This window comes from Pan paniscus, chromosome 7, assembly GCF_029289425.2.
Source record: "Pan paniscus chromosome 7, NHGRI_mPanPan1-v2.0_pri, whole genome shotgun sequence".
In the NCBI taxonomy this organism is placed as follows: domain Eukaryota; kingdom Metazoa; phylum Chordata; class Mammalia; order Primates; family Hominidae; genus Pan; species Pan paniscus.
In genome coordinates, this window is record NC_073256.2 from 90,541,507 (window position 1) to 90,568,301 (window position 26,795).

The 26,795-nt window shown below is 37.1% G+C and overlaps 1 protein-coding gene across 2 annotated transcripts in view; it reads left to right on the forward strand.

The window, feature by feature from the left end:
• PI15 (peptidase inhibitor 15) overlaps nucleotides 1-26,795 on the forward strand; it is a 242,207-nt gene that overhangs the window by 186,000 nt on the left and 29,412 nt on the right. Inside the window, exons 5-6 of one of the 2 annotated variants that reach the window (XM_055116666.2) lie at nucleotides 24,445-25,849; nucleotides 26,384-26,696. In XM_055116666.2, the coding sequence (XP_054972641.1) occupies nucleotides 26,424-26,696 (273 nt within the window). In that variant the 5' untranslated portion in view covers nucleotides 24,445-25,849; nucleotides 26,384-26,423. The other variant, XM_034966253.2, reaches the window with a different exon arrangement.

Genomic DNA, 26,795 nt, shown 5'->3' on the forward strand with positions numbered 1-26,795 from the left:
AAAAAAGAGAGGGAAAAGAAATGGAGGGAAGGGTTTAAAGAGCCACTTACAGTGCAAACTTTAATGCTTAAACAATGTAATGGTGATATGATGTACGGGTCTACATTAGTAGAACATCAGTTTAAAAGTAGTGTTAGTCTTCTTTCCATATTTCAGTAGCTTTATTCTCCCCCTCAACCCTTATTATTTCCAATTATTTAGTCATTCAGGTGTGAAAGTGTTTTTGTTGTTGTTGTTGTTGTTGTTGTTGTTTGAGATGGAGTTTCACTCCTGTTGCCCAAGCTGGAGTGCAATGGCGCCATCTCAGTTCACTGCAACCTCTGCCTCCTGGGTTCAAGTGATTCTCCTGCCTCAGCCTCCCACATAGCTGGGATTACAGGCATATGCCCCCATGCCTGGCTAATTTTGTATTTTTAGTAGAGATAGGGTTTTACCACGTTGGTCAGGCTTGTCTCGAACTCCCGAACTCAGGTGATCCACCTGCCTTGGTCTCCCAAAGTTCTGGGATTACAGGCATGAGCCATCGTGCCTGGCCGAAAGAATGAAAACATTTATTGGTCAATCATTTATTTTCCTAAGTCATTTATTCCTATAGGCACTGATTGCATTTGTTTAAAAGTCAGTGTTATTTTCTTAATAGAATCTACATAAAAACAACTCACGAATTAATTTGACATATCTAAGTGGCTGCAGTAAGCTTGATTATGTTAATCTCTTGCTAGTGAACTTTTTTGAGGTACATTTGGTGTCCTGGCCATTGTGTTTGTCTTGTAGATACTCATCTTACTACTCTTTTCGCTTCTGTCAAACAGAATGACCAAATCTTGAAAAGACCTGAGGAGAAAATTTATAAGTTTTATATAGACTGTATTATAAAGTTAGTGCATTTTTCCCTGCAAATTTTAAGTGTTTTCCCTTAATATTTTGTTTGTTATCCCTAAGCCAAATAATCCTGTGAGAAATTTTAGGTCTAGAATAATTGTAAATGTTCCCAGTACTTTATTTATATTTTTTGAAAGCGAGCAACAATTACTTATCAAATGAATAATTGTCCTTCAACCTTTAGTTTTTCCGGGGGCAGCCAATATACTATTGCTTGGCTATTGCCTATGTCTGTGACCACAAGCAAAAAACCCAATTGGAAAATATAGCTTCCCAATAGTGGAGATTTAGGATTAGCAATGTGCAGAGCTCGATAGATGGTTTGGAATTATTTAGCAGGCAAGGTTCTCATAGTTATCCAAAACATATCAAACAATCTCTCATTTTGGTCTCAAAAGAGACCTAGCCATCTAAAAAGTTTTCAGTTATACCCAATTCAGCAAAATATAATCTGAAAAACGACTGGACTTGGAGTCAAAAGAACGTGGCTGGAATCCCAGCTTCAAATTTATTAGCTTATTTAATATTTGACAAGTTAATTTACCTTTTGAAACCTTAGTACACTAGAGTGTAAATTTAGAATAACAAATTACCTTAAAGGGTGATTTTCAGGATGGTCTAAGCACATATTAGATGTTCAGTATATGATAGTTCAATCTTAGTCTAATGCCAAGTTGACATAATGAAAATATCAAATGCAATTGAAAATAATCTTATTTTTTGTGTATTATTATTACTAACTTTGAGTCATCTGAAATATTAAATTTCATTGACATAAACGTATTTGTTTCCAAAGTTAAAATTATTTATATTTGGTTTAAAGAATTAAGAATAGTGAACATTTGTTTTATCTATATCTAAATCCATGGGTTTTAGATAGATAATTATTACTATTGTTTTCAACCTTTCCATTACCATTTCCAGAATTTTAGAAGCTTTCAAGTAATTTTTGTTTCTTGCATCTATGTTGTCAGTAGAAAAAATGGACCAGTATCATTAAGATAATGATGTGATATTACAAAATAAGAATCATGATTTGTCATATTGCTAACACCGGATAGCATTAGGGCAATTCTGTTTACTATGATGGGAAGAAACTTCTCTCATTTTAAAAGAAGATCTTAGAGCCGAGCCTGGATATTAAGTAAATTAGAGAATGTTACTGACTTAATGTCTATATAAATATTGGAATTTTTCTTTTCACATTTTCTCTCCTCTTCATTCTTTTTCTCAAAAATTTCACTATCTCCCCTCCATAATAAAGAAAAAATAAGTGCAGAGAAACTAACAATCAACCCCCAAACATCACCCAACTCCATTCTTCTCTGGCCTAGTCTTTTTACTAATTTCCTATTTTCTTCAATTTTTCAGTAGTAAATACATAGAACTTTCTATAATGTAATGACTTTCACAGCATCCACTTTTTTTCATATTCTCTTTATTTCCATTTATATCTATGCCTTAGGACTTATTCAACTTCAGGTCTACATTTTTTTGACTCATTTTCCATAACTGAATGTTCATTTTCTATTGCTGCTAGGCAATGTCACAGACAAGATTAAGAATTCATTATTTATGTTATCTATGTTTGCAGTCTGATAGAAAAAATAAAGTACATCACCCAAGGAACCATGTGTATAAATCGGGATTCTACAGAGAAACAGAATCAATACAAGATAGATATAGATAGAGAGATAGATAGATTGATTGATTGATTTGTTTTCAGTAATTGGCTCATGCAATTATAGAAGCTGAAAAGTCCCAAGATCTGTAACTGGCAAGCTGGAGACCCAGGAGAGCTTGTTGTGTAGTTCGTTTGCAAGCTGGTAGGCTCAAGACCAAGGAAGGGTAGATGTTTCAGTTTGAGTCCGAAGGCAGAATAAAGACCAAAGTCCCAGCTCAAGCAGTCAGGCAGGAGGAAGACCCTCTTACTTAGTCATTTTATTCTGTTTAGGTCTTCAGCTGGATGGATGAGGCCCATCTATAGTAGGGAGGACAATCTACTTTAATCAGTCTACTGATCTAAATATTAATCTAATTAAGAAACACTATCACAGATACACCCAGAATGTTTAACTAAATGTCTAGGCATCCTGTGGCCCAGTTGAGCTGATACATAAGTTAACCATGAGCCACCAGTGAGCTACGGAGTATAATCCATTTAATAGCTCTGGATAAATGATGCTCAAATCAACTTCAGCAGCCCTGACTTCTCATCTCTATTCCAGTCTTATATTCTTTACTTCCCACAAAACACCTCTATGTGGATATTCTTTGTTCACTCAAAATTCCTTATGTTTAAATAAAAATAAGGTTGCAATTACTTTCTTATCTCTGTCAATATCTTGATTAGTGGCAATATTAATCTTTTTCTTTTCCTGGCTTTATAAACTCCTCTGGCACTTTTTGCATTCATGTTCCCATGATCATAACTACTACCAGATTGTATTAAGTTTTACTTTTAAGTATCTCAGATTTACTCACTTATTCCCACTCCCATCATGTGAGGTCACAGTTTTATAATTCCACATCTAGATTATTACAACAGCATCCAGATCCAACCTTGTGTCATTAATTTCTTTTATTGGTAATCCGTTTAAATATCAGACCAGATTTCCTACAGCACAATTTCTTTCTTGTGATCCTTTAGCCCTAGGAAATGCTCAGGGCTTACTATGGCCAAACCTGTCATGCCTGCTCTTTTCATGAAATTTTTTAGTTTCTCAAAAATCTGACCTTAGTTATTGATATGGTTTTGCTCTGTCCCCACCCAAATCTCATCTTGAATTGTAGCTCCCATAATTCCAATGTGTCATGAAAGGGACCCAGTGGGAGGTAATTGAATCATGGGGGCAGGTCTTTCCTGTGTCGTTCTTGTGATAGTGAATAAGTCTCATGAAATCTGATGATTTCATAAAGGGGAGCTCCCCTGTACTCTCGCCTGTCACCACGTAAGATGTGACTTTGCTCCTCATTTGTCTTCCGCCATGATTGTCAGGCCTCCTAAGCCATGTGGAATTATGAGTCAATTAAGCCTCTTTCCTTTATAAATTACCCAGTCTTGAGTATGTCTTTATTAGCAGTGTGAGAACAGACTAATAGTTATTGATCTATTCTTCTCTCCAGCCTTACTAACTTAAGCCTTTGACATGGTCTTCACAATTGTTCTTAATTCCTCTTTCTACCCCTCCAATATAGACTTTCCTTCCTTATCATTGCTCATGATGCTCTTTGGCAATGCCCTTCCTCTTTAATCATGGATCAAATTGAATTCACTTTTTAAGGCCAAACATTAATTAAGCCAACCTCTCCGCCTCAATGAAAACTTTGACTATTTAGATTCTTGGTCATCTCTGAATTTTTATAGCATTTATAACCTGTCTCCCTTGGCACTTCATCATATATTTCTATGTATTACTACATTAATATTTCATGTTTGTTTGCTTTGCTCCTCCTGAATACAATGTCTATGTATTATACTTAATAGTAGATGTAAATATTTAATAAAAGTGTTGATTAACTGGTAAACGTGCTTTTACTTTCTCAAAGCAAAATATCACATAACTTTTCCAAAGATAATTTCATATATTTGGACGTGGTACTTGCGTTATTTTAAACCTCTTAGTATTCTGCTCCCAAAATATAACACATGAGTGGGAAATGACCTACAGTATCTGTGTATATAGCTCATGAGTCAGGAAGATATGAGGTAATTTCCCAATGGAGGGAGAACAAGACTAAATACCAACATCTGGGATTTAGTTAGTAAATGAAAGAGAGAATGAAGGTGGGAAAAATACCTTTATATACCGTGTTTTTTCTCCAGATTCTCTGGATGAAATTGAATGGTATGTGATCTACATATTACTAACCAGCGGGACACATCTAAAGTATTTATAGTATGCTTTATATGCTAAAAATTTTCTAAATGAACAGTTAATGAGATGAATTAAAAATGTAAGCAACCTAGAAAAAAAAAGATCATGAAACACCACTACTGATTAGACTTGTGGGCTGAGGCAGAGAAATTCCCACTTAAATTGAAGGAGATCATTAACAAGTGGGCTACGAGTTGCTCAGATAATTATCACAACATGAAAACCACCTTTCCGGATAGGCTTGCTGAAAACCAAACTGAGCCTTTACACCCAAGCAATAACCTACTACACCATTTAGCAAAATTCAAACATAACCTTCATTTCTGTGTTAAATGTGTATGTGCCATGGTTTTATGTTTTTTGTTTTTTTTAGGATGTTCGTGTTTTAATTATAATTAAAGTTTTAGTTACCTCTACTATTATTATCTAGTTAAATAATTAAACAGAAGAAATATTGTTATTAGACACCCTTTAAAATATGTAAGAATAAGCTTCTATGATTCAGGAAATAGATAATTGGGTGAGAAGATTTTTCTTTTCCTATACGCTAATGAAGCGGCAATCTTGATTAGTTTAATTGCATTAGTAGATGGCACATTTCCACAAATATATATTATATAATCCATCTTTGTATTTATGCTGTGTGTGTGAGTTAGAACAGATTGGCACTCCCTAACAGTCAACAACAGGAGGAGCTAGATTTAGGCTTTAGTGGAATTAACAGTCTGCCAGGAATAAGTGGCTAGTCTATCCTCTGTATCAAGAACTCTCCAAGTTGCTTCCTCAAAGGCCATTATAACATTCCTGACATTTTTTGCACTTATTTCAAAGTAGGGATAGTTTCTGTTGTCCTTGCACCAGGTCTGGGCTTTTCCCATAGACTCTTGACAGTCACTCAAGTTAATCTTGCTACCCAAAATCACAAAAGAAAATGTCTCAGGTTTTTGAGATCTGCATAACGTATGAATTCTTTCCTGTGGTTGCTGGAATTCTGGAAGCTTTGGGTATCATCCACAGTAAAATTAAGAAGGCTGCAGTCAGATCCTCTGTAACACAGGTTCTTGGGCTTCTGAATTAATTTGCTCAGCTTTGTCCCAGTGTGTCTGGGAAAAAGATGCTCGTCTACTTTTCAGTTTTTATTTTAAAAATTTGTACTTACTGGGTGAAACACCTGCATGTATCAGTTGTATTAATTACATATTTATTCACAAAAGAACTCTTCACAACTCCATTAACTCTGAGAAAAATTACTTTAAAATTTTTTAAAAAAAAACAATTGCTTGTCACAAAGTGACAAGAACCAAATTAAACATTTCCAGTACTTTTTATCCCTTCCTGTGAATTTGAGGTTCCATCAGGTATCATTTCCTTTTATCTTGAAGAACTTCCTTAATTATTACTTACAGAGCAGGTCTGCCAGGAGTAGATTTTTCTCAAGTTTTTTTTTTTCTGAAAGTGTCCTTATTTCCACCTTATTTTTGAAGAGTGATTTTAATAGATACAGAATTTTGGATTGATAAGGTTTCTTTAAAGCACTTTAAGGATATCCTTTCATTGGCAACACCCAAAATGTGACACCGCAAATAGGAAGTTGTAGAATGCGAAATAAAAGTGAAAGCTGCTAAGATCAAGGAATAAATATACCAAATTATTAGGATGAGCTTTCTATGAAGATGAAAGACTCTCCTATTATGGTGCCAGAAATCTGAATGGAAAGAAAGACAATAAATCAAGTACTACTTTCTCAGTGACTAAGGGTGAGTTGTGAAAAGGTCAGAACATGACAGTAATGAAGAAGGGAGAAGCAAAATGTTCCTTGGTTTTTAAATCTAATACTCTTTCATTAATAGTTTTAAATAATTTTTTTTTTAATCCAAAGTATTTATTGGGAATCCTTTGAGAGCGGTCTGCTTTTCTGCTTTGGGCTCTTTCTCTAGACCATTTCCTTTTTAACTGTGGTGATTTCCCTTGACATCTAACTTAGCAGAGTTGCCCCATCAATTGGGTTTTATATTGAATACTATGGTTCTGCTGAAAATTTAGGGGTAACTTTCAAATCTAATTTTAACCCAATAATCTGCTTTGTAACTTTCTGTTTATTGACACTATATAGCAATAATCTTTTCTCATCTGATCTTATCCCATTCCACACTCTAAACTAGAACAAAGATTAGTAACTTATTGCTCACTATTTATCATTTGTTTTCCACCCATCTGGGTTATAAACATGTTATCTTTTCTATGCGGAGTGTCCCTTTAACCTATCACTAAATCTTCCCTAATTCATTAATCCCAACTCTATGTAAGTTAACACCCTTTGTGAAACATTTCTAGATTAAACTTCAATGCCATATGATATCAAACAAATTCTGGTTGCCCAAATTAGTCTCTCAGCACCTTGATTTGCCATTTTCTTTGTATCACATTGTTTTCTTTGAGGTTGTTGTTTCTTTGGAGTGCATGGCGTGAGATTGTATCTTAGATTTTCTCCCAGTCTCTTATCATATTGCATGTATCTGACTGCCTTATCATTCATAGCCTATCTACAGATAAAAATGGAAGAAACCTTCAGAAGCTTCTATGTTGTTTACTTTTTCCATTTACTTACATTATTAAGCGTGCATTATATGTAGTCTTTATAATATGAAGAGAAATTTAAATTGAATTGTGTAGAGATGTTTGCTTGCCTTCATTTTCTCAAGTAAAATGAGATGAAGTAATTCCTAAGATAATTTCCACCTGCCACATATAATTGTTTCAGATGAATGCAAAAGAGGTCTCCTGTCTTTCTCTAAAAGTACAATAATTTTCCATCTTTAATAGCATGCAAACAAACTCAGTAGCTTTAGCTAATCAGTTATTGTTCTGCTATCACTGTCCGCCTAAACTCAGTGTCCAGACTAATTTTGTGTGTTACCTTCTTTTTGTGTAACCCCATAACTTCTTCTAATACTTTTTGGTCATTAACAGTCATACTGAAAATGCTCTTTAATATAAAAAATATATATTTGACAGGCAGGTCTAATAATGTATTACCAACCCAGTTAGCTGTACATATCTCAAAAGAAGCCTACATCTACCACCTTTTTGATCTCTTCATTCCTTGAGTGAACTCACTGAAATCTAGTTTTTGGCCCAATAATTTATTGTTGCTATTTCCAAAATATTATAAAAGAATTTGCTATTTCTAAGTACGACTGTCACTTTTCAAACTTGACCCAACATGACTAAAACTAAATTTTGACCCTCCTTCCCCAATCAGCTTTTCCTCCTGCATTTCATCTAAGAAGTCTTTTCACTCAGCTGTTGCTTGAAATATTCCCTTGCCTTTATTTCCTTTATTCAGATATTTTTTATTAAATCAATTACCTTAAGCCAAGATTTTTAGAATTTCTCTTTCTGAACAGCATACTCTTACTGTCTTAGTTCAGTCATTCATGGTCTGTCACCTGTACTATTATAATAATTCTTTAAAATGCTTTCTTGCTTGTTTCCTTCTCTCTAGGCCCATCATTTATGTTGTCACAAGGCATCTTTCTTGAACACAATTATTTTCATGCCATTTACTTGATCAAAACCTTCAATGGCTCCTCACATAGAAGAAAATAAAATTCAAATTTCTTAGCATAATATTAAGGGGTTTCTGTAATTTGGACCTAATATTATTTTCCAGCCTCAATTCCCCATCCTCTCCTCCTCCATACAGTTCAGCTTCTAATCTCGTTATTCTACTTTCTGTGCCATGAACACTTCAGCTCCTGTAAAGCCTCTTGCCTTTATTTCTGCTGTTGATCTTGTCAGAGGCATGTGAACCAGAGCAATTCCATCTTGAATAGGAGGACCTAGGTAAAACGAGGCTGAGACCTACTGGGCTGCATTCCCAGATGGTTAAGGCATTCTAAGTCACAGGATGAGATAGGAAGTTGGCACAAGATACAGGTCATAAAGACCTTGCTGAGAAAACAGGCTGCAGTAAAGAAGCCAGCTAAAACCCACCAAAATCAAGATGGCGATGAGAGTGACCTCTGGTAGTACTCATTGCTACATTCCCACCAGTGCCGTGACAGTTTACAAATGCCATGGCAATGTCAGGAAGTTACCCTACATGGTCTAAAAAGGGGAGTCATGAATAATCCACCCATTGTTTAGCAAGTAATTCAGAAATAACCGTAAAAGTGGGCAACCAGCAGCCCTCGGAGCTACTCTGTCTGTGGAGTAGACATTCTTTTGTTCCTTTACTTTCCTAATAAACTTGCTTTCACTTTACAGACTAGCCCTGAATTCTTTCTTGTGTAAGATCCAAGAATCCTCTCTGGGCGTCTGGATCTGGACCCCTTTCCTGTAACAATCTGAAAAAACTGCCTTTGCAAAAATTATATCAGTGAGAAAATAATGACAGTGAAAGAGATCTGAGCTAACCCACCCAACAGGAGTCTTGCCTTTCCCCTAATCATTCCTGGGCTATTGGGCCAAGCTAACTTTGGAAGACATTTAGGCTATAGTTTCAATGATAATAGGCCTTGCCCAAAACTCAACTGCTTTTGTAAAGCTAATGGGAGGCCATCAGGCTGGGGAGAGGAGAGGAGCCTGAGTGTTGCTGGGGTGCAGACATAAATGATCGTCAGCCATTATTGCAGAGGTTATAAGATATGCAACTTCCCCAGTTACTCCTGCAAAAAACACCCACTATTGTAGATTGGCCTTTTGAGATACCTTCTCAGGTTTTTTGCATGCCTGACACCCGTGGCTCTACCTGGACCCACCAACCTCATTCCTGTGGCCCCATTCAGAAACGATTCAGCCCACAGGAGGACAGCTTCCACTCCCCATGATTTCATCTCTGTCAGAACCAATCAGCAGCAAGTACCTGGCCACCCTAACCCCTTCTCCTAAACTGCCTTTGGGAAAATCCCTAACCTAACAGCTTTGGAGGAGATGATTTGAGTACAAACTCCATTTCCCATATGGCATGGTCAGCCTCACGTCCATTATATTCTTTCTCTATTGCAATACCATGGTATGTCTTTATGTAACAGGCAAGGAGAACCCCTTGGGCAGTTAAAAATTACTCTCTCTCTACCACAATGCTGTGGTTTTGCTTTATGCAGTGGGCGAGAATAACCCACAGATCCATACCCCTCTCTGTTGAAATTCTATTTTTCTGTCATTATTCTGATGAAATGCTTTTTTTCTATGAAGTTTTCCCTATTGTGGTAGTTAGAAATGATCACTCACATACTTGATAATGCTATGTTTTTACTTTTAAAATTTTACTGATTAACCTTTCCTTGAGCTATGACTACTGTGTATATCTTTTGCCTTACTCAAGCATGAGTTGCTTGAAGGAAGGGACTGGGTCTATCCATGTGTGAATCTTCAGTGGCCAGCATTTATTTATAATTTATTTATATTTCATTCATATTTATAATTCAATAAACGTTTGCCAAAGGTTTTATACTGCTATTTAAATTATACTTTTCAAAGGTATCATATTCTGAAGTACATATAAAATATATTTGGCTAGAAATATATTAAAGGATAGCTATCTATTGAAAAACAGCTGCACTAATGATCTTGATTTTACCTAAATGATGTGTGAAGAACATGTTAGAGTAGGTAGCTAGCGGGCATGAGGAGGGCAGGAGAGGGCTGCCCCCACCCCACTAGGAATGTGAGGCAACCATCAGGTGATGGTCAGGCAGTTTTCACAGTGGCTCTCTAAAATAATAACTGGTTGCAGCCTGCTGCAGGGAAAGGCAGTTTCGTAATAGATAGAAACACCTGTAACTGGTGATCAGCAACTTCCCAATAAGATCTCAGGAGCTGGGCGGGTAGGCTGAAGCTTGTTCACTAAGAGGCAAAATGGTGAGGTTTAACTGGTATGTGACCTTCTGGGGACATTCCACTGGTAAATGGAGGAACACCTCAAGTGAGCATGCATACAACTCCAATAAACACACTGTACATGCTCCCTTCCCAAGCGCTAGAAGGCCATTGCACATGCAGACAACCTCTGCCAAGGGAAGAATCAGGGAGAAGAGATGCAAGACCCCAGAAGTATGCCACCATATACAACCCAAGTCAAAATGTCAAATCCCGAACTTGTCCTCCAAGATGCCCGCTTGGCCCTCTTCGAAGTATACTTTACTTTCTTTTCATTCCTGCTCTAAAGCTTTTTAATAAACTTTTACTCTTGCTCTAAAACTTGCCTTGGTCTCTTCTCCTACCTTATGGCCCTCAGTTGTATTCTTTTTTCTGAAGAGGCAAGAATTGAGGTTGCTGCAGACCCATACAGGTTAACGGCCGGTAACTCAGATACCTGCCACCACGAACAAACCGACCAACATATAGTGCCCTCTTTACTGTAGATAAGACAAGGGCAGGCCCATGATGTGGGTTTTGAACCAGTTCTATGGGTTCATATTTAGTCTTTGCACAAATATTAGTGGTGTTCAGGAGTGGTTAGAGACCACTGTTTTCTATATTGAAAGAGGGCATGATTATCATACACTATCATAATATCAAGAGAAAAATATGCCACTTCAGCTCCTTTCCCCCTTTATAATTTTGCTATTTTCTTACCTCAAAAATGGATCCTACTAATTTCTTCCCTTTGGTAGCATCACAGATAGAACAGAATATACAAGCCAAGAAAAAAAAAAAAAAGGCAGCTGCCCTTTACAGTTTTCAGTGCTGACAAATTTATTTTGGTTGCATTTCCAAATGTGCAAAGCCATTAACACAACTCCATTTGGCTAAAATCTCATTAGAGATCACTTCTGACATGAGGTCCAACTTCAGCCAGAGAACTGATTTGGGACACTTCCAGGGATTATCTTGTCATTTGAATATCGAGGAAGGAGAGGCTGGGTGACCCAAGACTCTGGACCTCCTTTCTATCCTAGAGCTCAGGATCTCAGAGCTTTTGGCTCAGAACCTCTGCCAGAGTGAAGTTGTGGTTCTCCGAGAGATGGGGTCATTGTTATTATTATTCCAGTCTCCAAGGCAAAATACATTGTGTGACCAGGGACGTAGGTAGTGCCAAAAACCACCTGGAAAAGACCCATAGCTGTCACAGGGCCACATTGAAATGTGAATCATTGAAACTGCTGAGCACTACAAAACCATGACAATTTTGTTTTTTACCCTCAGCCGGATGATAGTTAAATAAAAGGACCAAAGGTATTTAGAAGAATTCAACTTGCTAAAAGTGACATTTATTTTCTTCTGACTTACTATGGCCCACATGATGTTATTCTAACTGACCTATTTAGAAACATTTAAGAGTAATATAACAAGCAGTTGGTGGAGGATTGGCAATTTTCTTAAGCTGGTTCATGCGTCACTCTGCTTTTGTTTGTCCAGCTGCCAGTATAAATTATGATCTGTTGAAGTGGATCTTGCTTGGCCTTCTCTGAAGTTGGCCCGAACATTTGGACAATCACATGGACCTCTTTCTGAACAAGTGCATCATTCGATGGACTAATGTAGCTCAGATGATGCAGATATTCTGTGAGCACAGAGGCAATCACTATTGGTGGGAAAATGAAGCAAGGAGAAAGACCAAAGGACACTTGTGTTTGTCCAGTTCTAAATGTTACTCAATGTGCTGGGACAGTGTGATACTGAGACCTCACTGATGTGTCTAGACATCTGGGATTTCACAGATGTTCCCACCGAATCTCTTGACTGCCTATTTACCCTACACATGCCTTCTTCCCTTCTTCTTATCAGTTTCTTCCTCCACTTTTCCAAGTATCCACCTTCTTCAGGAATTGGCATAGGCTCCTCTGGCAGCTGGTCTGACCACCTCACACTGAGGCTGACAATGGCATATGAACAGTGTGAGAGACTGTGACCCTTAGGTATAGAGTTGTTTCCTTTCAACCCATTTTTATTCTCTCTTTCACTACACTAAGTTCACTTTTGTCAAAAATGTAATTCTATTACTCCCTTTATGATGACCTTCCCAACCATGCACAATTTTTAAAGTTAGAAAATTGTCAGAACATGTTTCTTCTCCTCTTTCTTCAAAAATCTGGACATTCTCCTTCCTTTCATCCCTTGCCCTCCCACCTCCTCACTCTCACAATTTCCCCCCTCCCCTCAGGGTTCTTGGACACCAGCAGAAATGCCCTATATGTGCTATATCATATGTACATGTGTGTATAATTGTGTGCCAAGTGCTTTTTGTATGTTACTTCTTTTTAATTCTCACAACAACCCAGGGAGGTAGATTATTATCCCTTTTTTAAAGAGGAAAAAAAAATCAGGTTTAAGAAGGTTAGGTGACTTGCTGACAAGCCTGCAGCTGGGAAACAGTGGGGCTGGACATATGCTGGAGGTGGCTGTGTGTTTCCAGAGGATGTGCTCTCAACTGCCCTGCTAGGCTGCCTTTCACTTCCCTCCCCTAATATAGGAAAAGATTGTGGTAAATGTGAGGCTGACATTTGAATAAGCTGGAGATATCCTAGAGCTAGTAAAACAGAAGAAAGAATTCTTATGGCTTAATTGCCACCATCTCTTGGAAAAGAAAAATATATTTTTCTATGTTATAGGTTTTTTCAGCTTTTGGGTACCACTTGTTACTCTTCAGATCCTTGAAAAGTTGGCTTGAGGATGTGGTCTTTGGCCAAGTATACAAATTTGGGGGAGTTAAGGGATTACACGGCTGACGTTACATTGTAGTGGGAGTATGTACACTTAAAAAACCCTCTGTTTAATAAATGACTGAAAATTACAAGAAAAGTGGGTAATATGGGATGACTTTTCCACCACAATGTTGGGAAGTTGTACTCTTTGCTTTAGTTACTGTTAATCAGAGATAGATATTGCACATTGTGGTTTGTGAAGGACAATTTGACTTGAGATGTTAAAGGGGCACACATAAAAGGTACCTGTCATTTGAGTTTTCAAGAGTTTAGTTTAATCAGAATGCAAAGATTTTGTATCATTTTCTTTCACTCATACTAAGGTCATTATTGTCTTTAACTTTCAGATGTGTAAATAACTGAACAACCAAAAAGTATTTATTGAGTCTATATTATGTACAGATTACTTTCCTAGATACTATGGGGGCAGAGACGATTATAGTCTTTGTCCACCAAGAAAAAAAAATTGTGGTTGTGTGGTAGTTAGCAGATTGATCCACATAAAACAGAGAAGGAATAATACAGTATTTAGTCAAATACAAAATAGAGTGGTGTCATCTATAGGATAATTCAGAGAAGTGAGATAAACATTGTTTGCACTACTTCATGTTGTCCCCAAAAAGGTTTTGAAACAAAAGACATGAGACAACTTGTGGAAGTGTTTAGATAGCTTGTAGAAAAGGTCTGCAGAGGTGAAGAGAAAATGAGTTTACACCACTGGGGAGACATACTGTGAAGGCTGGATGACAGCACATCAGTGTAAAACATGGCTGACTGAATATTTTAAGCCCACGATTGGGACCTACTGCTCAGAGAAAAAGATTTCCTTCAAAATATTACTGCTTATTGACAATGCACCTAGTTACCCAAGAGCTCTGATGGAGATGCACAAGGGGATTCATGTTGCTTTCATGCCTGCTAACACAACATCCATTCTGCAGCCCACAGGTCAAGAAGTAATTTTTACTTTCACATCTTATTATTCAAGAAATACATTTTGTAAGGCTATAGCTGCTGTAGATAGTGAATCCTCTGATGGATCTGGGCAAAGTAAATTAAAAACCGTCTGGAAAGGATTTATCATTCCAGATGCCATTAAGAACACTTATGATTCATGGGATGAGGTCAAAACAGTCACATTAACAGGAATTGGAATGAGTTGATTCTAACCCTTACGGGTGACTTTGAGGGAATCAAGATTTCAGTAGAGGAAGTAGCTGCAGATGTGGTAGAAAAAGCAAGAGAACTAGAATTGGAAGTGAAGCCAGAAGATGTAACTGAATTTCTTCCATCTCATGATCAAATTTGAACAGATGAGCTGCTTCTTATGAATAAGCAAAGAAACTGATTTCTTAAGATGAAATCTACTCATGGTAAAGATGTTGTGAATATTGTTGAAATGAAAACAAATAATTTATAATATTTCATAAACTTAGTTTATAAAGCAGCATCAGGATTTGAGATAATTGACATCAATTATAAAAGAATTTCTACCATGAGTAAAATGCTATCAAACAGTATTGCACACCACAGAGAAATCTTTTGTGAAAGGAAGAGTCAACTGAGGGGACAAGCTTTATTGTTGTCTTATTTTAAGAAATTTCCACAGCAACTCCAAACTTCAGCAACCACCACCCTGATCAATCAGCAACTGTCAACATTGAGATGAGACCCTCCATCAGCAAAAAGATTACCATGTCGCTAAAGGCTCACGTGATAGGGAGCATTTTTTAGCAATAAAGTATTTTTAAATTAAGGTATGCACATTTTTAGGCATAATGCTATTGAGCATTTAATGTAATATAGTATAGTGTAAACATAACTTTTTATATTCACTGGGAAAACAAAAAATTCATGTGACTCATTGATATCCACTTTATTGTGGTGATCTGAAACTGAATCTACAATATCTCAGAGGTATACCTGTAGTCTATTCTGGTATTATTGAGTTTGAAGTTATCTCTTAGAAGGTAGTGTGGAGTATGAGGTTGGAATTTGAGTGAAAAGTTTAGTCTCAAGATAAAGACCTATAGACAATTTTCTTAGAGAAGTACTATTAAGAGATAAGGGACTCAAGGCCTGAGATTTAAGGCAGTGGTCCCCAACCTTTTTGGCACCAGAGACTGGTTTCATGGAAGACAATTTTTCCACAGACCAGGGAGGGGGTTGATTCAAGTACATATTGTATACTTTATTTCTATTATTATTGCATTGTAGTATATAATGAAATAATTTTACAATTTACTGTAATGTAGGATCAGTGGGAGCCCTGAGCTTGTTTTCTCACAGCTAGATGGTCCCATCTGGGGTTGATGGGAAACAGTGACAGATCATCAGGCATTGGATTCTCATAAGGAGTGCACAACCTAGATCCCTTGCATGCACAGTTAACAATAGGGTTCATGCTCCTATGAGGATCTAATGCTGCTGTTGATCTGACAGGAGGCAGGGCTCAGGCAGTAATATAAGAGATGGGGAGCCCCTGTAAATACACACGAAGCTTTGCCGACTCGCCTGCCACTCACCTCCTGCTGTACTGCCCAGTTCCTAATGGGCCATGGACTGGAACCAGTGGGAGAACCCTGATTTAAGGGATACCAAAAGTTACAAGGTAAAAGTGAGGAGCGGCAAATTAAACTTATTCAAAAACTGTCCTGAAATAAGTAGAACTTGTGAAAAATTTGAGTCATGGAAAAGTAAAAATTGTAGAGAAAGTCTACTGAAAAGGCTGGAAAGGGAAGGAATACTTGTAGATGTGATATGCTTCATTGTGAGTGAGATGCCTCCCTTCCACATTTATTTCTTTCAGAAATGCAAGAAAACAAGGTTGCAAGTTTGAAGATTTAATTTTAAGAGAAAAAAAGATGTATTTCTCTAAGAATGGGGGTGAGGGATACTAAATTAGACATAGGCACACACACACACAAACAATGTTGTGAGATAGAAATGAGAGTAAATTTGTTCGTTTATTCATTAATTCAGCCCATGCTTACTATTGTGCTAGGTATGTGTCAGCCCAGGGGGAGTCCAGGGATAAATGAGACAGTCTTCTCCTTATCATATTACCTGGTGAAGGAGGTAAGTGTGAAATTAACTGGCGACTATAACTGTATATATTCTTCTAAGCCAGTTGTTCTTGTGGTCCCCAGACCAGCAGTGTCATCAACAACTGAGAATAAGTTAGAAGAATAAATTTTTGAGCCCACTCCAGTCCTACTAAATCAGAAACTCTAAACCAGTTAATGGTGTGGTAACAAGCCCTCCAGGTAATGCTGATAAATGCTCAAGTTTGAGAGCCTCTGCTCTAAGAGAATTGAAAAGGTAAGGCCAATTACAAGGTGCGGGTGGAGTGGGGATTGAGAGGTCCTCTGGGGGCAAATCATCTATGACTTTCAAGGTATATGTTGGAAGAATTAACTTATGGTATCTGTGTATGGATGGGAAAAGAAGGTGGAAAGTATCATAAATGCATTTTAATATTGCCTTTTGTACACATTTGCTTTGCATTTCTTGACTGTGTCATGAGGGACTCTAAATTTGGGCATTTTCACTGGTGAAAGGGCAGGGAGGGAGGGGGTGAATAGTGGGGAGATTAGGTAGTAAGTAGAATCTTGAAATTTCTTCAAAACACATTACAAATAATCACTATATATCCATGGATCACCAGCCTAACACAATGACATCTTCACAATATTCAAGGCCATTATTTCTAGGATATTATATTATACAGCTTATTATACTATATTTATTTATTTTTATATATCTTTAAATGCAGATAAGGTAGAGTGAAACATGAGTATGATCATGGTTACAAAAATGCCAATATAGTTCCTTCTTCTTCTCTGTCATTCTTTCATTTATTTCCCTTGATTTTCTTTCTTTTACTTCCTAACTTCTTTCATTTTCCAAGGACTGTTCTCTGACCTATACATTTCTCTTTCTACCATCACTTCTTAAATGGCTAATACCTGTTCAAGAATTTTATGAGCCTTTAAATACTAGCTATTTTTATGTATAGTATTTTAAGAGTATTTTTGAGAGTCTATTGCTCTTTATAATAATCATAGCTTCTGAAATCTCATGGGATGCAGTCTTTGTTTGCTTCCAAATGTACGCACTTTTATCTAATGACTCCTCTATAGTTAGCAACATATGACCAGGGCCTCAGAAGAGAGATTGTATATTCTGATTTTGCTTTTTTTCCCTTAAATTGATTTCCACTTCTTTCTCCCATCCATACAGACTTCTTACATTTTAAATCAGTTTCCATGCCTGAGCTAAGAAGATGCACTTACTTATTCACATATTCATTAATGCTCTGGTGTTGAGTGGTTTCTGGACAGAACCTGACCTTCAGTGTATTCTATGTGTTGGTCTCTTCTGTCCCAGTGTAATAAATCCTGACCATTACTCAATTCCCAGTACAATGTCTCCAGCTCTACAATTTGGTATTTCCAACCGGATATCATTTTAAACTGAACACATGCAAATTAAGCTTCTCATTTTATTCTTCAAATTTATTACCCAAATTCTTGGTCAAATTTTGTTTCCAAGCATCTAGGCTTAGAACTTTTGAAGCATTTAAACCTTATTATCAATCTACTTAATATATCCTGTTTCTTGGATATGCCCAATCACTCTGCCCCTACAAAACACTGTCTTTTATTTTTGTCTCTGTGCTTAATTTCTAACTATTTCCTTTATGTAGAAGTCTCTGTCTTCACCTCCATCAATTTTGTTCTTAGCACCCTTCAGATTCAGCTTTTCATTTCCTGAAAAGAAATGCCCAGTTGACTTAATATTTGCAGATTTCCTTTCATTTTAAAATTTCCAGATGACTTTCTTGTACTACTTAATACATGAACATATTTAGGTATAAATTCTCTTCTATAGTTTTTAACAGTTCATCATATATGTCTTATTTCCACAACTAATATATAAGACACTTAAGAACACAGGCAGATGGGTTATCATTATTATTATTACTACTATTGTTGTTATATTTAGTGGTAAACAAATGACTGAAAATAATTAGGAATCTAATCATTGTTTAACAATTGATGATTTATTTAATCATCACTTAAAAGGATTTTTAAGTGATTCTGCTTTGCTCCAAATTAATGGTATATATAGCAACGAGGAAATCGGGTTTTTCTCTTAGATAGAGGTTTGCATCCCAGCTGAAGCATTTCCTATCTTTGTGAATTTGAGTAAATTGCATAATCTCACTAAACCACAGTATTTTTAATAGTAAAATAGAAATCTATGGAAACTTTCTCAAAGGTTATGAGTTGTCATGAGGATGAAATTTTATCTTAGAAGAGTTTCTGTCATAGGAAGCCTCAATAGGCCATGGCAGCTATTATTTTTATCATTATTTGCTGTCATTAAAGAATATTGAGTAACATATAAAAATAAATCAGAACAATATTAAAAGGAAAAGCAATAATTTAAAATCAGGACTAGCAAGAACACAAATATATCAGGGACATGAAATCTGAAGGTTACGTAGATATGCAATCCAAGAGTGGCAGCTAATGGGACTTTCCCATTAAGTTCATCCAGGCCTTCTTCATAGTGAAATGACTGGAGAGGATTGATGATTCTGGCGAGAGCGCACATGGCTTTTGGACAGCCTAAGTTTATCCTGGCTGTGTGCCCAGGTTTTGGATTAGAAAAAGGCCATGCTGATATAGCTTTTGTTTATTTATAAAATTTAACAAACATCTTTTGAATGCCTACTATAGGCAAAATCTGAAATGATGCCATGAATAAGTGCGTTAACATCTCTCAGTCTACTTGACCACTGAATATACATCCTATTGGGCTTTATTTTGACATATTCTTGGCCTGTGGAAAACAAATAACCAACCCCTGTGTCACTATTGTTTTTCTTTTCTAGCATCGACTTAAAACACTGGCCAGAGTAGAACTTTATGGCTTATCATTTCTGTAGGGCAACCACATAATTTCTGCATGATCCTAACATCCTAGTCTTTTCCCCTCCACCGTATGACCAACACTCATACCCCAACTCCAACCATCTGCCCTTAACGTGCCTTTGGTTTATCATGGGTTTCACCAGATATAACCAATATTTCCTATCAGAATTGTCCACGGATACCATAACTCATCTACTCACTATGAATGTGATTTTGCATATTTTCTAAGCCAGATGATTATAAATTCAATTATACAGTCTTTCAAATCTATTAAAGCCCAATGGTTCTACAATTCTTTTAGTGGAGAACAGCATAGCTCTCCAACTGGCTATTTTGCTGACAGCAACACAAATGCACTAGCTACTTGAAGAGTTCCTTCATGCTTATTCTTCTTCAGGGCTGGCAAAGTCCAGATTCATCAAATTTAGTTCAGCTTTGAGATTCTGCTTGACTCACCAGACACTTTGCTCTTTTTAGGAGCCTTCGGTTTATTGCCCAGGCTTTCTGAAGGATACCTAGCAAACAGAGAGAAAAAGATGTGTGCATTTTAAGTATTGATTAGAAAACTGAAGTGTGAAGGTTACCCCCTCTTTATCTGGGGCCATGCTACTGTACTGAGGAACAGCCATATACATGCTAATTCAGGGCCTCATTTCCTTCATTGAACTGGAAGATAAAAGGATAGTCTCAAACTCAGTAGAACAAGAAAGTTAGACAAGGATCATTTAAAACATTGAAGGGTTATTTTCAGAGTAAGGCGACTGAATTAAGATTAAAGCTCCAGCCAGTTAGAAACTTCTGTAACATAACCAAACCCAATGAGAGAGATACCAGGCAAACTCAAATGTGGTTTCAGTTTTATCTACATCTCAAGTTTTGTTATGTGTTTAGTAGTTCATTGAACATACTTTAATCTGCACTGTTTACCAAATTAATTTATATTAATTAGTAATTACCTTTTATGTTAAAGTTGCAAATGCATATAATTTTCAAAGTCAAATAGTTCTATAAAGTTAAAATAAAAAATACAATAATCCCATGTTGCTCACTCCCATCTATATTTCTGCTTTCAGGAAGCAACCACTTTTACCTTTTTAAAAAATTTCTTATTGGTAGTTAACTCCATATTTCCAAGTAATATAGATATTTCTTTACTTTTTTAGATAGCTATTTTCATTAAAAATACTTTCAAATTTTATTTAGATTTGGGGGTACATGTGAGGGTTTTTTACATGGGTCTATTAAGTGATGTTGAGGTTTGGGGTATGGATGATCCCATCACCCAGGTAGTGAGCATGTACCCAATAGGTAATTTTTCAATCCATGGCTCTCTTTCTTCCTCCGTAGACTCCAGTGTCTATTATTCCTGTCTTCATGTTCCTGTGAACTCAGTGCTTAGTTCCCACTTATAAGTGAGAACATGTGGTATTTGGTCTTCTGTTCCTGTGTTAATTGGCTTAGGATAATGACCTGCAGCTGCACCCATGTTGCTGTAAAGGACATGATTTCATTCTTCTTATGCCTGGGTAGTATTTCATGGAGTATATAGACCACATTTTCTTTATCCAATCCACCATTGTTGGGCATCTAGGTTGATTCCATATCTTTGTTATTGTAGTAGTGCTGCAATGAACATATGAGTGCATGTGTCTTTTCTGTAGAATGTTTTTTTTTCCTTTGGGTGTATATCCAGTAATGGGATTGCTGGGTTTAATTGTAGTTCTGTTTCAGCTATTTTCCAAAATTTCCCTGTTGTAGCCAGCCTTCAAGATGACCCTCAATAATTCTCAATTACTGGTTCATGGCTTTGTGTAGTCCTCTCTCACATTGAATAGGTTCGAGTGACCCATGTTAACAATATGATGTTGTGAAAATGCTGGTGTGTTACTTCTACAGGTAGGCCATACAACACATTGTATCTTCTATCTTGCTCCCGCTTGGATCATTCACCCTGGAGGAAGCCAGCTTCAATGCAGTGAGGACGATCAGACAGCTCAATGGAGAGGTCTATGTGGTGGGGTCCATGTATGCTGGCCTCCTGCCAGAAGCACTCAGTTGCCAGTCGTGTGGATGAGCCACCCTGGAAGTTAATCCTCCAGCCCCATTTAAGCTGCATGCATAGGAATAGATTGTAATACATATATATTTTATAAAATTTCTCAAATATTTTGGTAATACAGTATTTTGGCATTTTATAATTATATATTTATTATATGAATGTATACTAGATATAATATGTAAATATGTAATGATATATATTTATATCCTAAAATATACAATGTGAATTACACAGAGCACTCAAATTTGAAAATATGCTTTGTGTGTTAATAGTCGAGGCTCTTGTAAGGCAGGTCAAGGCCGTTGAACTTGGCCCTGTGGACAATGGAGAGCCAGTAGAGAGTTATATGTAGATGAGTTAAATGATTCAGTTTCTTTTATAGGAAGGGAGCTGAAAGCAGTGTGAATAATGGATAGGAGGAGAGTCACTAGAGTAAGAAATATCAGCTAGAAGGTGATTCTTCTAATTCTAGAAAAAGATAATGGCATTAACTTTTAAGCAGTCACAATAACAATGATGATGATAAAAAGGGTAGACTGGCAAAACAGGTCAGAGATTAAAAATACACATGTTTTCCAGAGTTATTGATTGTATGAAACAAGGTGAGAGAGTGAGGAACAAAGGATGATTTGGGCCTCTGTCTTAGGGAGACAGAATAAAATAATAGCTTTTTATTTATATGCCACATCACAGTTCATGAGCCCTTTCACATATAGTGCATTTTGTTGTTTCAGCAATCTTGTGATGAATTAATATGTATTAAATTAAAAATATGCTTTACATAGTAATCTTGCAAAGGTTCTCACCACTGCTAAATAACTTCTTTGTAAGATGCTGAGTGTTCTTTTCCCGTTTTTTTTTTTTTTTTTTTTTTTTTTTTGAGACTGAGTCTCCCTCTGTCACCCAGGCTGGAGTGCAGTGGTGTGATCTTGGCTTATTGCAAACTCCACCTTCCAAGTTCAAGCAATTCTCCTCCTCCTGAGTAGCTGGGACTACAGGCGCTGCCACCATACCTGGCTAATTTTTGTATTTTTAGTAGAGACGGCGTTTCACCATGTTGGTCAGGCTGGTCTTGAACTCCTGACCTCAGGTGATCCGCCAGCCTCAGCCTCCCAAAGTATTTGGATTACAGGAGTGAGCCACCATGCCCAGCCCGTTTTTTTTTTTTCATATAAAATAGAGGTTGACTTGTGTTCTCCACTTCAAAGACACTTGGGCATACCTCTATTGTCTTTAGTTCTCTCCATGTTATTAGATAGATCGCCTTTTCCAATAGCTGATTCAGGCATGTGTGCAGTAGATTGTCTCTGTGTCTCTGAAAGCATAGTGATTTAGATAGTACTTCTCAAACCTTAATGTGCATATGAATCATCCAAGATTCCTGATAAAATGAAGATTCTGATTTAGTGGGTCTTGGCTGGACCTGAAATTCTGCATTTCTAACAAGCTTCCAGGTGATCTCAAGGGTACTAGTCCACAGAACATATTTCAATTAGAAAAGAATTAGACTAAAGTCAAATGCATATGTGACACATACACACATACATACATACACACACACACACACACACACACATCGAAGTAGCTTTGCTTAAGCAGGTGTACCATTCTGGAATGCTTACATCTGATTTCCATTTTAAAATAACAACCATTTTCTCACAGGTTTCAAGATGCTGCCAAATGTGTATGCATTTCTTCTCAGTAATATAACTACATTCCATTTCTGTCTCTGTTGGCAAGCAGGACCTAAAGGTTTCAAAACATGTCAATGGTCTTTTTCAAGAAGAGTCCTCATAAAAAAAACCACCTCATTGTTAGTTGTTCATTAGCAGTCCTCTTACTGACAACTTGGATGTATGCCTCTTAATTTTGCAAGTATTTTAAAATTACAATTACCTCCAAAGCATTTCAAATACTTCTTCTGGCAATAATGTCTGCTTGGAAGTAGAATTCTTAACTCTCCTCCCACAGGTCTTTTCTTTTATGATTCCATAGCCTTGTGGGTTTCCTTAATAGTCTGAAATTCCACAATATAATCCATGTGTGCTGAAAGACATTTGAAATCATTGACATGCCTCAGGGTCTCCGGATTAAGCAACTATCAGCTCTGCCCTTATGTAATTGGACTCAGAGGTGATCTCCTGTTTAGATGCATCTCAGAAATTCCTTCTCCTCCTCCTCCATCCAGCCACTTCCTGCACTTAGAGGAAATCCATTTTTGGTTTAGACAAGTTTGTCAAGCATCACATTTTTATCCCTATGGAAATCTTTCAAGTCAAACCCCAAGAGGTGGACAATACCTCTTTGTGTATATGACAAAGGGTGTAGTCTTAAATATAACTTTCGATTCTTATGAGGTTCTAAGCAAGAACTCAGTCACCCTGGAGAATGAAAGGCTCATGTCTGCTGTTCAGGTATTAAAAGTCCTTTTGTTCCTCAGATAGCTCGGAAACTGTGTGAGATATGTAGAGAGTAAAGGCTAATGTGTGCTGCCACTAATTTCTCAAAAAGTCCACAGATCTTAGAGCTGGATGGCCTACAGAGAGTTTCTCATCTAACCTCTGATTTAATTCAGGAATCCTTAATATAGCATATTTGAGATTCATTGAAGGTGCCATGAATACTTTCCGAAGTGGTGCAACCCTAGTTGGACAGCTCCACTTGTTAAGATCTGCAGCTGTGAACAACCATGTGAATTTCCTCTAGTTGCTCCAATGTTTCATAATATCCTTGCTCACCTCCTGAGTTTATATTATCTGTTTATGCCTTTTCAAGTTTAGTATTAATTCCTTGTTTAATGCTCTCAATATTTCAGCTATGGCTCTCCTAAAATGATCTCACTTTAGTTAGGAGTTGAATAGTCATCAAAATGTGTCAAAACCTGGACTTTGGTATATATTATTATAAAGTCTGTATCTCATCACTGTAGTTTGAATTTTAGTGAAACCTCTGGTACACCTCACTACCCTCTTAAAGAACTTGATGATGTCTGTCTCACCATAGAACGTGAATCTTTTCTCTCCCATTTTTAGGTGCACCAATGAAGAGTTAAACAGTATGCATTTGACCACACATACTACTCGTGATCCAACTGGGAATATATCCTAGGAAACTTGGCTGCCTGTCCAGTGTGCCACATGACCATCATTTCTGATGACTGTAAATTCACATAGTATTTCTTCTGCTGAAACATGTGGGAGACAATCACATTAGCAAGCTGGAAAAAATCAGTGTAAGTTAAGTAAGTTTCTAAACTGAAGAGCATGTGTTTTCCAGGATTCCTATTGCTACTGACTGTAAGTGGTCCACATTTTGTTAATGAGATCATGACGCATTTTGGGGAGGGTCCTTTCATTATAGAGCACCAATGTTCACATTCTTCTTCTTGCTTTGCCTGACATAGACTTTGCCCCTGTGACATCCTCCTAACAAGGCACTTCTAATTGTTGGCAGCTGCTGCTGCTGTTAAAATTCTTCATGGCCTCTGTGTTATGCCCTCTAATACGTTTCCTGAGAGGCTGAGCTATTCTCTGCTTAAAATTTCAACTATATGCTCTAAACCTGAAACAGATGTTATCTTGGCTGCTGTCATTTGCCATGAGCTTCTCTATTCACATTTTATACAAGGCAGGTAAAAAGCAAGTAATTTCTGACCTCACTCTGTAGAGAAAGAAAAAAGGGAGAGAAGGTAAAATAAGAGAGAGAAGAAGAAATATATAAAGCACAGGAATGCAGCCACATGGAAGCAGAGAACACAGCCACTTGAGCATCTATTATCCTAATATCATATGCTATAGTTTGGTTACTACCGATTTGCCTGGCATCCCTCTCGAATCATATTTGTGGCCACCCAGATTAACTATGTTAGCTGATCTCTTGATTTAATATCAGCTTGTTCTTTTTAGCTCCCATGTCATTTACTGTCTTAAAAAAATGTACTGCTTGTTACTCAACCGTCTGTTTTTTCATGAACCCACAGTCTTTTTTTTTGTCTTTGTTTCTTCTTTTTTGTATGGGAACCAGGAACTAGAAAGCATAAAATGAGAGAAATTACTCACAGAAAAGGTGGAAGCCCAGAGAAAAAGGGGTTTGTCTTTTATGGCTTGTACTTTGTAAGCTGTGGGTGTGACTCAATTTCCTCACCACCCACATAAAAAGGTTGCCACCCAATCACTGTTTTTTTCTACCCCAAACCCCTCCCCTTTGATTTTGGCTAAGAGAGACCCTTAGAAAGACTGCCCTTTCTGGACGTTGCAAACTGTGACATATAAAAGCTGTTAGCTGCTCCTCTAGCCAGCAGCATTCAAACCTTGCAGAGCTTTGCTCTCAGAGAGTTTGTAAAAAGACACACTCCTCTTACAAGAGTTCATGCTACCACATAGCAAAGAACCTTAAATTTTTGGAAGAACAATATATTCATTTTGGCATTGTGCAGAGGTAAGCTATTTAGCTCAACAAGTTTATATTGCATGCATTGATTTTAAAGTAGCTCACATTTTTTTAAAGAAATGAGATTGGATTACTATGACTTTTTTGTATGTGTTCTATCACTTGGTGTGTCTATATGTCTGGCAGACATTATCAGCACATTCTCTGTTGTTACCTGTGATTCATTTTTTCTTCACTCTCAAGGTGAATTTCAATTGCTGAAAATTTCCCACTGAAAATATGCAGTAATATATTTTGTGGTTCAGACATTTGGGGCAAATGGTTCACATTCATTTTAGGGTTAGTGGTCATGCTGTTTATTTTTCTCTGCTATACAAAGTTCCTCTTAGGGGTCTGCCTCATGACACTAAAAAATGAATAAAGATTCTACTGTAGGTTATCTCCTAGGCTTGAGTTCAACATTTGTTTGGATTTTTGAAGAAAGTCAAATCAAGCAATGCTCCCAAATGATGACTTTGTAAATTCATACCCTCTGGCCCTATTTTTTTTCATAGACCCTAACTCTACCTTTCTGCTTTAAAGCAAAGTAAACTCGGTGGCCTCTTCTTCTCCACCCCTCAAAATGATAGCAATCTCTGCCGTCAGCAGTGCACTCCTGTTCTCCCTTCTCTGTGAAGCAAGTACCGTCGTCCTACTCAATTCCACTGACTCATCCCCGCCAACCAATAATTTCACTGATATTGAAGCAGCTCTGAAAGCACAATTAGATTCAGCGGATATCCCCAAAGCCAGGCGGAAGCGCTACATTTCGCAGAATGACATGATCGCCATTCTTGATTATCATAATCAAGTTCGGGGCAAAGTGTTCCCACCGGCAGCAAATATGGAATATATGGTAAGAAGAATTCTTTTTTTTTTTTTTTTAAGTTCTGAGTGAGAATGCTTTATATTGTACATTAGCAGAATCTCAAACGACCACGAGTGTTTATATGTC